Genomic DNA, 14559 nt, shown 5'->3' on the forward strand with positions numbered 1-14559 from the left:
AATGAGGCTTTTGTAGCTTTTGAATCTTCCCAGTGGCCCAGAGCTCTTGCCCTCCCTGTGTATACCCTCCTGGTGACAAGGCAAAGCCACACCCTTGAACTTTGTTTGATCATACAGGCAGTGTCCCAGCCAATGGCAGCCCTAGGGTGGCTTAGACATCACAAAGCACCACTGCTGACAACTCCCTGGATGCGGGCGAGGGGTGACAGGGGCGTAGAGCAAACCAAATGCTGTTGTTGTTTCAGCATCCCCTGAAGATGCATCCCAAACCGATCTGCCGCTGCTCCTCATTTCTCCATGTTTAATGCTCATGGTTCACGTGGAAGTCAGAGGATGATTCCTTCAAGCCCTTCCCCACAGCCATTCCTATTAAGTGATTCATTCTTTTGTCCTCCAGCCCTCACCATGACTTCGTATTTTCGATGTCTCACCTCAAATCCCCCAAGCTAGTGTGGCTACATTTATTTATTGGTGGAGATGTGAATTATCCCATTTCCCTCTTACAGTTCCTTCGTATGCACCTTGAAGACCATTTACCTTTGGGCTACTGCCAGGCAAATTTCAACCCATGTTCTTTTACCCAATGTCCATGTAGTTCTTTTAAGTTTCCTATTTCCAATCTGAAATAACGGCCTTCAGTCTGTCAAAAGTTTAGTGAATAAACATTCTTTACCGTGTATCTTAGTCTTGTTTCAAATCAGGGGTGTATTTGATTTTGTTTACGGGAGTTAACAGTTAAAAGCTAAAAGTTAAACAGTGAAAAGTGAACAGTTAACTCCCATATGGGAGTTAGCAGGTAACAGTTAACAGTTAAAAGCTGTTAATCGCTTAAAAAAGGTTTCTTTGACTTTGAAAGGCAAAACAAAGGGTTAGCAATATTTTAAGCAAAACGTTAAACAGATTAGTTTCCTATTAGTTTGGTTTATGCAGTTAATTCCTGTCCTGCTTTTTATCAGAAACCTGCATTCAGAGCTTTATAGCTGATTATAAAACCACCTTTAAAGAGGACTAAAACAAGACAACAATTGTTTATGGATGACAAAAAGTTTTAGGGTAGCCATAGTTAAAGACACAATTGACAAAGATATTTGTTACCTCTGTGGCACACAATAATTTTAACAAAACAATTATAATTATTACTGATAATGTACACTAAGATATATTAGAATTATAGGAATCTGCCATAACTTTGGAACACATACCAATAGCATATTTATACAAATGTAGCCCAAAGAAAGCCAAATACCATTTTATATTTGACAATGCTTCCTGTATGATTTTCTATCAAATAAGCCAAATTTTACCATTGTATTAGTGTGCTATTAATGTTAAACTCCATTTTTAATAAAACCTTGTAGACGCATTTACCCAGTTTTAATGTTTGACCATAAGGTAAGATTTTTAGAGACCCTTTTTAACCCTTTATAATTTTTGTTAAAGAGCAGGTTAGTGCGTTAACAGGAAGCCATTGTGCTTTTATTTTAATGCTCAATTTACAGAAAAACTGAATGATACCCCTTTAACTTTAGCCAGTATGTATACACACGAAATTTTCTTTACAATTAACCTTCCAAAACTTGCTTAAACCTTTAAAACAATTTTTTAACCTTTTAATGTAGGCAAAAATCCACATTCTTAAGCCTTCTTATGATCTTTTTACCAAAAGTATATTTTACTTTCCTTACACACCTTGCTCATAAACTATCTCTTCAATAGTTTGAAATATATGTTACACTGCTAACTTTTAGCAACCTTTGCTTTTGATGAAAACCTTGGTAAGTTTGGGAATTTACTTACGTACTAAGCGTAGGGCCTAGGACCTAGACAGAAGTGCAGATAAGGTCTGGCTTATTCCAGCATTTAACTCCATGTGTCCTAGGTTTTATTTAGCTGCAAAGCAGGCAAGTTGTACAGCTAAGAGTTAGAGTGAAATTTTATAAAGCATTCAGGAGGCCTACTTACTTCTAAATTATACAACATTTCTTGCACAAATTCCATTTTATAAAATTTTTCACGACTTTCACAGACAATTGCTGACATGTCTTAACTTTCTGACTTGTAAACATCCCTTTTTTTAAACAACAGTTAATTTACTTTGGGACAAAAATTTACCATATAAGATTCTTTCTTATACAAATTATCTTTTCTTTAATATTAAAGATGATAACAGTTATTTCCCAAAACAAATTTCCTTCATGTCTGTGGACTAGACTGCCTAAGGCCACAAGGTTAGAAGTTAGGATATTTTACTAAATAGTTTAAGGTATAGCTATCTTCATTAAACCAATATTAATGCTTTATTTATTTAAAAAATTACACAAGCAAAGATTATTTTGTTTGGGCTGAGTTGTAGTTTTGTAGCCTCTATGCCAGATGTTGACACCTTATAGTATTTTGCAGCGATAAGTATGAAATTGCTTGATTAACAAATGCAAATAAAAATGTACCCTGGCAACTCTTAAGACACTTTTAACTTTGCTGTACCGGTAAGTTTTAAAGATTAAAGTTACGAGAACTGAAAGGTCCCACAGCTTTTACTTTTCCCTTAAAAATATTTGATTTAAGTGCTTATTTTTTTGGCCAATTAGAGTTCTTTTAATAGACATTGCACACATAAAACATATATAGCCACACAGACAATCAGAAGAAGATTTAGTAGTTATAAGATTTCTTTTCTGCTAATTTTCCAGTTGGATTATTGGCCTTCGGGTGAGGCCTTTTAAGAACAGAGCTAAGAAAACGGTTTCTAGGGCCTAATAAACAAGTACAGTTGGAAGACAAAGACAGATTTTTGAGAGGTACTTATTTAAGTCTAGGGGTTTCATAAGGAAAACAGAGATTTTTCCCAAAACGGGATTTGTGGCACCTTTTTTGTTTTCCCAAGGAGTCCCAGGCCACCAGGAGTCATTTTAGGGTCTTTCATACATGCACCAAGAGTGGCAAGATAGAGTGGAGAAAAGTAATTTAGTTGACCAGGAAAAAACCTTTTCCAGGAAAACACAATTTATGAAGAGAAAAACATAAACACGGCTGGGCATTGTGGCTCACGCCTGTAATCCCAGCACTTTGGGAGGCCGAGCTGGGCGGATCTTGAGGTCAGGAGTTCCGAGACCAGCTGGGCCAACATAGTGAAACCCTGTCTCTACTAAAAATACAAAAATTAGCCGGGTGTGGAGGCACGCGCCTGTAGTCCCAGCTACTTGGCAGGCTGAGACAGGAGAATCGCTTGAACCCAGGAGGTGGAGGTTGCAGTGAGCCGAGACCACGCCATTGCACTCCAGCCTGGCTTGCAGAGTGAGACACCATGTCAAAAAACAAAATAAAACAAAACAAAAACCATAAAGCCCTTTTGAATATACTTATACCTTTGATTTGTGACAAATGAGACATAGAGAAAGGGACATGAACACGAGCAAGGCCTTCAGCCCCAGCCACTTCCTGGAGAGGGAGAATGGGTTAAATGGAGTGAAAACAATGGGTTAAAAGTTTCGGAGGAGGGAGAGACCTGAGGAGGGAGAGTTTTTATAAGGAAGAAAGATTTTATGAGAGGTGCAAGCGTGACACAGGGAGGGTGGGGATTTATGGTAGAAGTAGAAGAAAGGCTGACTATAGAGAACCTCTTGCCATTGCCATTCCTGGTTATAAAGTTGTTAAGGTTCTTGAAAATTTTCAAGTTAAAGGTGCCATTTTTGGGCCATCGGCTGTCATTATCTAATGTGTATTGGGGCCAGGCCATGTTACCATAAAAGACTAAACACTTAAGCCAAGTTTGACGAGGTTGTGAAGGAGAGAGTACAGTGGAGAGGGTGTAGAAATGTGGGATTGTTTGGCTTGCAAGTGGACTGGCGAGAAGAAGCCAAGGGTGTCTGTTTTTGTTCTAGGCATCCCCAGACAAAAGACAGAGACCCAGAGTCCTCTTTCTAAAGAGGACAGTCAAGCTGAGAAGAACCTGGACGTCCCCAAGATTTCCTCTAGCTTAGTCCCACTGGTCCTCTGAGGACTGGGATGGCAGACCTGACTTTTCCTGGGTACTGCGAGAAAGCCAGGGGAGGGCAGATCTTACCAGCCAGCTGGATTAGTGTCCAATGTTGGATGTTCTGGTTGGAATCGCCAAAGGGGCTCTTGGACTGCAGCCACACGAGGAAGAGAGAGAGAGAGAAAGAGAGAGAGAGAGAAAAGGGAGGATGAGGGAAAAGTGAAGTGAGAGAAATAGATGGGGTGGGTGGCCAGAGACCCATAGGATTCAGGAATTAACTCAGGATGAGCTGTCATTGCCCACTGCTTCCTGGGTTGCAAGAGAGCCTCTGCCCCCAGCACCTGTCCTGGGTTTCAGCACCAAATGTAAGAGTTAAAGAAAGAGGAGAGAAACATGAAACACAGCTTTATAGTTAAAGACACATTTATTTTAGAAAAAACCTGAGAGGGGATTCTGGGTGATTTTGGTGAGGAGCCCTTTTTTTTTTTTTTTTTTACAGACTAAGAGTATATATTGGTTTTAGGGTGAGGGGGCTTATCACAAGCTTGGAATATTTCTGTGTGGGGGAGAAGTTTACGGTGGGGTTGGAATGTCTCTTGGTGGAGGGGAGGTTATCTTGGGGCTGGCATCTTCCTGGCCAGGGTGGGGTTATCTTGGGGCTGGCTTGTCTCTGGTCTGTGAGGAGTTTGGAATGTTTCTGGTTGGAGATGTTATTTGTGGTTTATGGTCATGCTGACCTTAGCCATTAGGCTGATGCCCTTTGGGTTTTGGCGGTTTTTGATTAAGGTGAATTTTAAAATGACAGAGCTTGTTCAAGATGGCAGTACTCCTGCTTTGTCAATGATGTCCTAAGCCTCTAGCCCCTGATGCCTTGATATCATCACTGATTGCAAAAGCTGTGCCATGCCTAATGTGCATTTTCAGGAAGGAACAATTAGCATGTTTCTGAGTTTGGAGACCTGGATTCTTGCAAGAGACTATGGGTTCCTATGATCCTATGGTCTCTTCCAGCTTCAATATTCTATGATAAAATGATGTCCAATGCTTTCTCTATTTCAAAAATCTGGCCAGACGTGGTGGTTCACACTGTAATCCCAGCACTTTGGGAGGGTGAGGCAGGTGGATCACACGGTCAGGAGATCAAGACCATCCTGGCTAACATGGTGAAACCTCATCTCTACTAAAAATACAAAAACTTACCCAGGCATGGTGGCACGCGCCTGTAGTCCCAGCTGCTCAGGAGGCTGAGACAGAAGAATTGCTTGAACCCGGGAGACAGAGGTTGCAGTGAGCCGAGATCACGCCACTGCACTCTAGCCTGGGCCACAGAGCTAGACTCTGTTGCAAAATAATATATATATATGTGTGTTTGTGTGTGTGTGTGTGTGTGTATACGTGTGTGTGTGTGTATACATATGTGTGTGTGTGTATAAAAATCTCAGTCCTATTTGTTTGATGTCATGAATTTTCACATCCTATTATACTCACTAGTAATAGTTTGTAATTACCGAACACACTATGTACTAGGCTCTGTGCTGAAAGTTTAAATATATTAATTAATTTGTTTTTCACAACAATCCTGAGAAGTAGGTGCTAGCGTTTTTTCCATTTTTCATACAAAGAATCTAAGACTCAGAGGAGTTAAGAAACTTGACCTAGATCACCCAACTAGGAAGTAGCAGAATTCAGATTTGAACCAGGCCCATGATCTTACTTTTATTCCATATTTCCTCTGAACATAACAAGAGTAATACTAACGAGTACAACATTAATATAAGTTTAGTACTACAGCTGGCAATTTAATAACCCTTGCCACAACTGTGAGAACATGTAGCCTGAATACTACTCTATCCATTTTATTGATAGGGAATTAATCACTTACCAGTGTTGCTCCCTGACAGTTAAAACATGTAATTGCTTTCTAATAATGAAGACTGCAATACTAAGTTCAGATTAACATGCATTCATTCATCAAATATTTCTTGAAAGTTTACATGTTCCAGGTACTGTAGTAAAATAACTGATAAAAGTATCATTTTTTTTGAAAGAAGTACAAGTACCATTTAATGTCTTCACCATTAAATGGAGGATAGCCTTTCCAATAAAGTGACTTCCGACTAGTGACCTTAAGAAAATTAGGATATATAGGCCGGGCATGGTGGCTCACGCTTGTAATCTCAGCCCTTTGGGAGGCAAAGGCAGGCAGATCACGAGTTCAGGAGTTCAAGACCAGCCTGGCCAACACAATGAAACCCCATCTATACTAAAAATCCAAAAATTAGCCAGGCGTGGTAGCAGGCACCTGTAATCTCAGCTACTCAGGAGGCTGAGGGAGGAGAATTGCTTGAAACCAGGAGGCAGAGGTTGCAGAGAGCCGAGAATGCACCACTGCACTCCAGGCTAGCCGACAAAGCAAGGCTCCATCTCAAAAAAAAAAAAAAAAAAAAAAAGAAAAGAAAGAAGGAAAGAAAAAGAAAAGAAAAGAAAATTAGGATACATAGTTGATATTTTAGAGAAGAACCTTCTAGGCAGAAGTATGCAAAGACCCTGATATGGATGGCAGGTTAGAGGAATCACATGCATGGTGAGTTACAAGAGTCACAGATTGGGGAGTGTGATAGAAGCAGAGTGATTCATGAGAAGAATAAGTATTAATGTCAGAGAGGTAATAGGTGCCCAAATCAAGTACAGTCTTATTAGGAATTTGGATTTTATTTTAATCAAGATGAAAAGTCTGTGGAGTTTTCATCAAAGGAAAAACATGATCTGGCTTAAAATATATTGTAGGAGATCAAGGATAGAAGAAATAACCCATTGTCATTATCACATTACCAATTATTTTTCAGAATTATTTTTTGTTTGCTCAGATGATTTTCAAAAACATCTTTAGCTACTTAATTTAACTTTTTAAGTATTCAGACTTGTGAAGCTTTCTACCAGTTTAGGTTTCGAGATCATCTCCTCTCTTCTCTTCTCTCCTCTTCTCCTTTCCTCCTTCCCTCCCTCCTTCCCTCCCTCCCTCCCTTCCTTCCTCCCTCCCTTCCTTCCTCCTTCCCTTCCTTCCTCCCTCCCTTCCTTCCTCCTTCCCTTCCTTCCTCTCTTTCTTCCTTACTTCCTTGTCTTTTAGATTCCTCCCAGAGCATAAGATAACGTAGGACAAGGTTTGCTGTCTGAAATGAGTTCAAGTCCCCTGTTATTACAAGAGTTCAAAAACGTGATGACCTCCAAAGGATGATTAAGAAACAGAATCAGTCTTAAGTTGTAGTGTGGTGTATGGGGATCACTCTCTAGGGTCTATAGTCAATGACAAAATATTTGCTGACTTTCAAATGGATCGGTGATATTTTGTTTTTGTTTTTGTTTTTTTGAGACAGAGTCTGGCTCTGTCACCCAGGCTGGAGTGCAGTGGCATGATCTTGGCTCACTGCAACCTCCACCGCCCGGATTCAAGCAATTCTCCTGCCTCAGCCTCCCCAGTAGCTGGGATTACAGGTGCCCACCACCATGCCCAGCTAATTTTTTTGTATGTTGGCAGAGACAGGGTTTCACCATGTTGGCCAGGCTCGTCTCAAACTCCTGACCTCAGGTGATCCGCCAGCCTCGGCCTCCCAAAGTGCTGGGATTACAGGCATGAGCCACTGCACCTGGCCAGTCAGTGATTCTTGATTTTCTTGGCCATGAAGAAAGTGATGCAATATGCTCTTCAAGGGCCTTTCTGCAGAATAGAGAAGATAAGATGCAAACTATTCTCATTTATTAACACCTTGGTTATAACTGTATCTGTTTCTCTTACATTCAGAAAGTTGTATTGGAATGCAAATGGTTGTGAGAGATACCACTTTTTATTGAAATAGCTGGCACATGAATATACCTGGTTACAATGCTTGGCTGAATGAGAAATGCAATGCCATTTTATGTAATTGCACTTAATATGCATGAGTCTCATACTTAATCAATTCAGAATCTCACAATTTCCCAGTGTTGTATCCATCGAACATCTCCTGAGATGCGTATCATCCCATCTGGCCCTAAATGGCTGATTCATGCAGAACATTTTCATGTCATCCCTCAATCCCAACCACAGGGCACCTTCAGATCCAACTCTCTTTAAAACACTTTAGTGTCCTTCTTAGGGGCATGAGAAACATTAAACTGTTTTCTTTCACCATTCTGATTCTTCAGGAAAGGAAGTAGAGCTGTTACAGGCCATTTACTGACTATGTGCTGCTCTCAGGTAGCCCCACTCCCTCTGCTGTACTGCACACAAAAACATAGTACATGATTAACTATGTAAGACTCTCTCAGGCCCATCTTCCCAGACAGAACACTTGGACATTTCTTTCTTCTTTATTTTTATTATTTTAAACTGACAGATAAAATTGAATATATTTATCATGTATATAATGTTTGAAGTATATACACTGTAGAATGAATAAATATAGCTAATTAACATGTGCATCATCCCACAAAGTTATCATTTTGTATTGAGAACGCTTAACATCTACTCTCTTAGCATTTATCAATAATACAACATATTATGATCATCTGTAGTCACCATGTTGTACAATGTATCTCTGGAGCTTATTCCTTCAGTCTAACAGAAATTTGGTATCCTTTGACCAATGTCTTTCCAGCCACCACCACCAAGCCCCTAGTCACCACCGTTCTACTCTCTACTTCTATGAGACTTCTTAATTTTTTATTATTTTATTTTTAAATTTTTGTTAACTTTTGTTTAAGGTTCAGGGGTACATGTGCAGGCTTGTTATATAGGGAGATTGTGTGTCACACGGGTTTGGTGTACAGATTATTTCATCACCCAGGTAATCAGCATAATAGCTGATAGGTAGCTTTTCAATCCTCACCCTCCTCCCGTCCTTTACCGCCAAGTAGACACTGGTGTCTGTTGTTCCCTTCTTTGTGTCCACGTGTACCGATGTTTAGCTCTTGCTTATAAATGGAAAAAGGTGGTATTCCATTTTCTGTTCCCATGTGAGTTAGCTTAGAATAATGGCCTCCAGCTCCATCCATGTTGCTGCAAAAGACATGATCTCATTTTTTAATGGCTGCATAGTATTCCGCGTTGTTTATGTACCACATTGTCTTTATCCAGTCTACTGTTGATGGGCCTTTAGGTTGATTCAATATCTTTGCTATTGTGAATAGTGCTGTCAAGAACACACGCATGCATATGTCTTAATGGTAGAATGACATATATCCTTTGGATATATGTCCAATAATGTGATTGCTGAGATGAATTGGTAATTCTAAGTTCTTGCAGAAATCACCAAACTGCTTTCTACAATGGCTGAACTAAGTTACATTCCCATAAACAGTGTATAGGTGTTCTCTTTTCATTTCTTTCAAGGCAGCAGGTTTCTTTCTGGCCCAGGGTGTGTCTAGAAATGTTATCCAGGAGCTAGTGCCTGGAACAGGGGCTCCACAACCCTGACCAGTGCCCTGTCCCGCTGTAGTTGAGCTGGTATTCAAGATGCAAGAAAAAAAAAAACGCTCCTCACTATTCCATCTCCTCAAATGGAAAGAAGGGGTCTTTTATGGAGCTGCTAGCTGGGCAGTGTGGGGCTATGGCAGGGGTGACACCAGCACTCACTTGGCTGCCCCAGCTGGTATCTCAGTAGGTCATGCGCACCCCTCCACATACCCGCCACAATCCACTGCCTCTGGGCCCAATTCTCTGCTAGAACTCACCTACGAGTTACAGATCTTATGTCCTAGACTGCCTTTAAACCTGGAACAGTTTTTTAGCCCTTGGTGGCAAGGTTTGCAGAAACTCAAGTTCTGATTAGTGGGATGGGTAATTTCCCTCTGGCTAGAGGTGGTTTAAATGCTCCCTTCCCAGATGGGAGCCAGCTAAGTTTGGTCTGGTTTTCCTTTCTCCTGTAAGAGACAGCACTGCGTTCAGTGCCCCACAACCGCTCTGCTCTTGCTCTTCCAGCTTCCAGAGATGCTCTTTACACCACACTGCCACTGCCTAGGGTAGGGAAGGGGTGGGGTCAGCGATTTAAGACTGTTTATTCCAACTCTTCAGTGCCTCTTTCAGTGACACAACCAGGTACTATGGGAGTTCCCCTGATTTTGGGTTCTTATGGAGGTGTTTTCTACTGTGTGGATAGTTGTTAAATTTGTGTCCTTGCGAGGGGGCTGATCTGTGCAGCCTTCTATTCTGCTTTTCTTGCTCGCCTCTCTCAGCTTAGTTTTGTTTTTGTTTATTTGTTTGTTTGTTTTTTGTTTTGTTTGTTGTTTTGTTTTTGTTTTTCCTCTGCAATGCCTAAGGCTAAAGAATGTGATCCCGTATTACTATCCTAAATATGAAAAATTCTTTAATGTCACGTGCTGGATGGAAATATTGGTTTGCAATGAAAAATACCTTCAACGGTACATATCAAAGAGTAAGAAAAAAAGCATTGGGATTTCTTGTTTTTACCTCGTGGTCCGACAACTTGAAAGAATATTCTTTTATTCCAAAGATGGTATGTGAGGGATTTTGTTCTAGAAATCAGTGCTAGGTATTTAGGTATTTGGTTGGAGAAAAGAAAACTGGTTTTTGTCTATTGATATTTAGTATATTTTATTTTTTTCATGTTATCAATGACAATGTTATGACTTAGCAAACAACAGTTACAAATAACTAAAATTGTAATTGCTCCTGCATTTTTATTTAACTCCCTCAGGTATCCTGAGAAGACCTTCTTGTTTTACCTAATTGTCTCTCCAACATCCCCTGAACTCTCAACAGGTAGGCACTATGTGAAGGTCAATTCAAGGACAGAAACTAAAACCCCATCCACAGGTGACTCCATGGTGAATCCCTGTGGTGTCTTTTCCTGCTAACTGATGTGTATCCACCAAGCAGTTTTCTTTTTCACTATAAATATTATACTGTTTGACATTTTAAGAAACATTGTAATCAAAATCTATAGCCTTAATTAAATGATGAATTTCAGGAAATTATCATGCAAAATGGAAGTGTTATAAAGCCGATAATAGACACACTCTCCTAAAAATGATCTCACCACATCACACCTAACCCTTCTCACCACCTTGCAGTTCACATTCCATGGAAAAAAGCTCCTCATACTTAGAGTGTTTTACTTTCCTTTTCCCAAGTCGTGGCGATTTTGAATATTCACACTTTGCGGATATCAACACATTTCTAAAGCATACTTATCTTGATTAAAGACTGTTGAGGTCATCAAAACAGTAACATAAATATTTAAGATGCATTGAAAATTTTGTTTTAGAATTGGCTTTTCAATCATTTCATTACAAGCAATGCTTTCCTGCTGTTTACTTACTCCTACATCTACTAGCTTCTTTTGTATTGTGCTTTGTGTTTTACAGAACATTTACTCTTTATAAAGCATATATTTCTAACCTAGGAAAATATCAAATGGAAAGGGGATGGGAATACCTTTGATATGTACATTCAGCAGAACTATGTGCTGCCGGTACAGTTGCGTGAACATATACACATCTCCACTTCCCGTGAGATAAAATTTTAAGAAGAAAATTTTCTTTAGGAATCAGTCCTCCCCCAGGCCTTATTTACAATGTCTGGCTTACTGTCAACCTGTGGGTCTGTCAGCCAACCTTACAGGACCTCATATCCCTCCCTTCTCAAATGCCTACCTCTTCCCTTCCCTTCCCCCCCCACCATCAGAAAACAGGCAGAGATATACACAGCCATCAGCTTCTCAAACTTGATTTTATTGTAATCATCACTGTTGGTGGTGAGGATTTGTCCAATTTGGTTTCTCCATGTTTGACTAGTCCTCCTCACCCTCCTCTGAAGATCCTTCAGATGTGTCTGGGTCTTCGTCTTCTTGTGAAGATCCTTCAGCTGAGTCTAGGTCTTTATCCTTTTGTGAGGATCCTTCAGATAACCCTAGGTCTTCATCCTCCTGGGAAGATCCTTCAGGTAAGTCTAGGTCTTCATCCTGCTTTGAAGATCCTTCAGCAGAGTCTAGGCCTTCATCCACCTCCTCTTGGACTGGATTGATGGAGTTCTCTCGGGACTGGTCATTCTCCTGTTGATTTGAATGTATTTTCTTAGTCTTCCTGTAGCACAACACTAATACTGGTGAATATTCTGATGTTTTCATCTTTTTCAAACTCGGTTCGGGGGCTGAGTCCCTGTTTGGTGTCTCCTGCATCTGTTAAGAAAACAGTGAGAGGCCAGAAAGACATTCTTTTGGGTGAATAGGATAGAGACTGGGTAGCAAGGGGGGCTTTATGAGAAGGAATGCAGGTTGAGGAAGGGGTTTGATCCAGAGAAGAACAAGGTTGAATCACAGGGTAGGGATCTATGGGGAAGAAGAAGAGGAGCATGGTAGGGTCATCTGTTAGTCCAAACTGCACCATTTTGTAAGTTCTTTGCTGTTTTGCAGACCTTGGTCAAAGTGAAACATCCCATGGGGGTTCAGGCCATGAGAAACATCCTGCCTAACCACCTGTCCACAAGGGAGACAAAGGCCCAACTAAAGAAACATCCCTATCATATCTTGCTTGGCAAAGTTCTAAGGAACACCACAATGACATTCCACCAGAAAAGGGGCCAAATCACCTAAGAACATCTTATCAATATCCTGCCGGGCAGCAAGCCATATTGCCCAGATCCCTCCCACCCATACGTGTAAGTACCCCAGGCTGTAAGCGGTGGTGGGATCTGGCATTCAGCTGATCCCCACTTCCACAAGTGTCTGCAGTATTCCTGTGTTGCTGTTTGAGCTGCCCCCTCTCTGTGTGTCTTTCTTTCATCCTCACTTTCTCTTCAAAACCTAACATTTTGGTGTCAAAACCTGGAGTGGTGATTGGGTTCTAATGGGTAAGTTTTCTCCTGCAACCGGGAAAGCAGAAAGCAGCACAAACTAGACTGGGGCCTGCTTCCAGATCCTGAGTGATCTCCCTGTTCCTAGTTCCCTTCCCCTTATACTCTAGTCTTCTCCAGACCTGGGATAACCTCCAGATATTGATCAGACTCCTGACCTTTTTCATTTCCCTTCCTTCCCCTTTCTGGGCTGCTGCAACAAGGATCACCCCCATTTCTGGACATCACATCCAACACTGGGGCGTCAATTAGTGGATGAGTCTCCCTCTTTCTCCTTTCTGGATTCCTCTCTATTTCTGCCTGTTCTCCCAAAAACAATCAAGTGCTGGGTAAGAGGTCTCCCCAGTCACCAGGTGACCGCAGCCTCCCTTTTCAGGGGACAGCCTCAGAACGTTTGCCACTCTGGCCGCTCCAGCCTCTGGGGAGCATGAATACCAGGGGGCTGCCCCGACTCTCCAGGTCCCTTCTTCCAGGCGGAATCGAGTACTCACTTTCCTCTGTTGTATTCACTTCTCTCTGGAGTACCTGCTCCCCCCTGGGGTATTCACTCTCTTCCAGGGTACTCATTTTCGTCAGGGGTATTCACTCCCATCCAGAGTATTCACTCCCCTCTTCCGAAAAAACAAAACATTCAACTTCCAAATTCACCATAATCTAAAAAAGCTTTCTCCAACACAAGGGTAAATAATCTGAAGTGCTTTGCTTATCTTCATTCACAGCTCACTCTCCCTCTCTGCCAATCTTGTTCATCTTTTCAAATCTTCCTCCTCAAGGAGAAACCCCCCAAAATGCCTCCTCCTCTGGACAAGCCTTCCTCCTCTGAATTTCAACCTGGCCAACAAACCCTTCCTCTGCCTCCTGCCCACTACCATTCCCTCCACCCTTCTCCTTGGGATCCAGCTCCTCCATCCACTTACTGTCGCCCTCCATCCCCCTTCCTTCTCCACCTCAAACCAGGTCTCACGCCCAACCCTCTTTTGCCGAAAACCAGGCACATGCCCAAGGCTTCCAAAGTCTTTCCCTTGCAGGAGGTTGCGAGGCTTGAAGGCATAATCTGAATTCAAGTTCCCTAGTTGACTTCTCCCACATTGAAAAGAGATTTGACTCCTTTTCAATGGATCCTACCTCCTTCTGCAAGGAATTTCTGTACTTCCCTAAATCTTATGACGTTAACTGGCATGACATATATGTCATCCTCTCCTCTACCCTCACCTTGGAGGACAGGGAACACGTCTTTATTGGCACCCAGGCCCATGAGAACACCCTCCAACAAAAAATGCTTCTCACAACCCAATAGGGACCCTAGCTGTCCCCAGAACTGACCCCAATCGGAATTGTCAGGCAACTTCCACAGACAGAGAGAAACCAGGCCATATCATATCATGCCTTCTAGCCGGCATAAATAAAGTCGCCCCTGCTCTTTCCTCTCCTGCCTTCCAAAGGTCACAACTAAATATACCACCTTAAGCCCTAATAACAATAAGGGCAAAATCGACACTTTATCTCCCAGTCAGCCCAGACATTTGAAAAAACTTAAAAAAATGAAGGATGGCCCTCAAACCTCCCCAAGAAACTTAATCAAAGTGGCCTTTAAGGTGTTTAAGAATAGACAGGACGAACTGAATACCCCAACCTAAAGAAGGACCAAGCTAATACCAAATGTTGGTAGCTGCCAGTCAACAGGGTTCCCAAGGCATACAGAATTCCTCAACTTGGCAACAGTCAACTCAGGAGC

General features: G+C 41.5%; 1 protein-coding gene across 1 annotated transcript; it reads right to left on the reverse strand.

Moving 5' to 3' along the window:
- Positions 1–11763: 11763 nt before the first annotated feature.
- Positions 11764–12150, reverse strand: LOC115834141 (sperm protein associated with the nucleus on the X chromosome N2-like; the record flags this gene model as incomplete). The annotated part of the gene is made up of 1 exon (XM_030808906.1): positions 11764–12150. A coding segment is annotated over one exon (387 nt), but the record flags the coding sequence as incomplete, so codon positions are not given.
- Between the last annotated feature and the right edge of the window lie 2409 nt (positions 12151–14559).

The sequence above is a fragment of the Nomascus leucogenys genome, unplaced genomic scaffold, assembly GCF_006542625.1.
Source record: "Nomascus leucogenys isolate Asia unplaced genomic scaffold, Asia_NLE_v1 001207F_48251_qpd_obj, whole genome shotgun sequence".
Lineage (NCBI taxonomy): Eukaryota > Metazoa > Chordata > Mammalia > Primates > Hylobatidae > Nomascus > Nomascus leucogenys.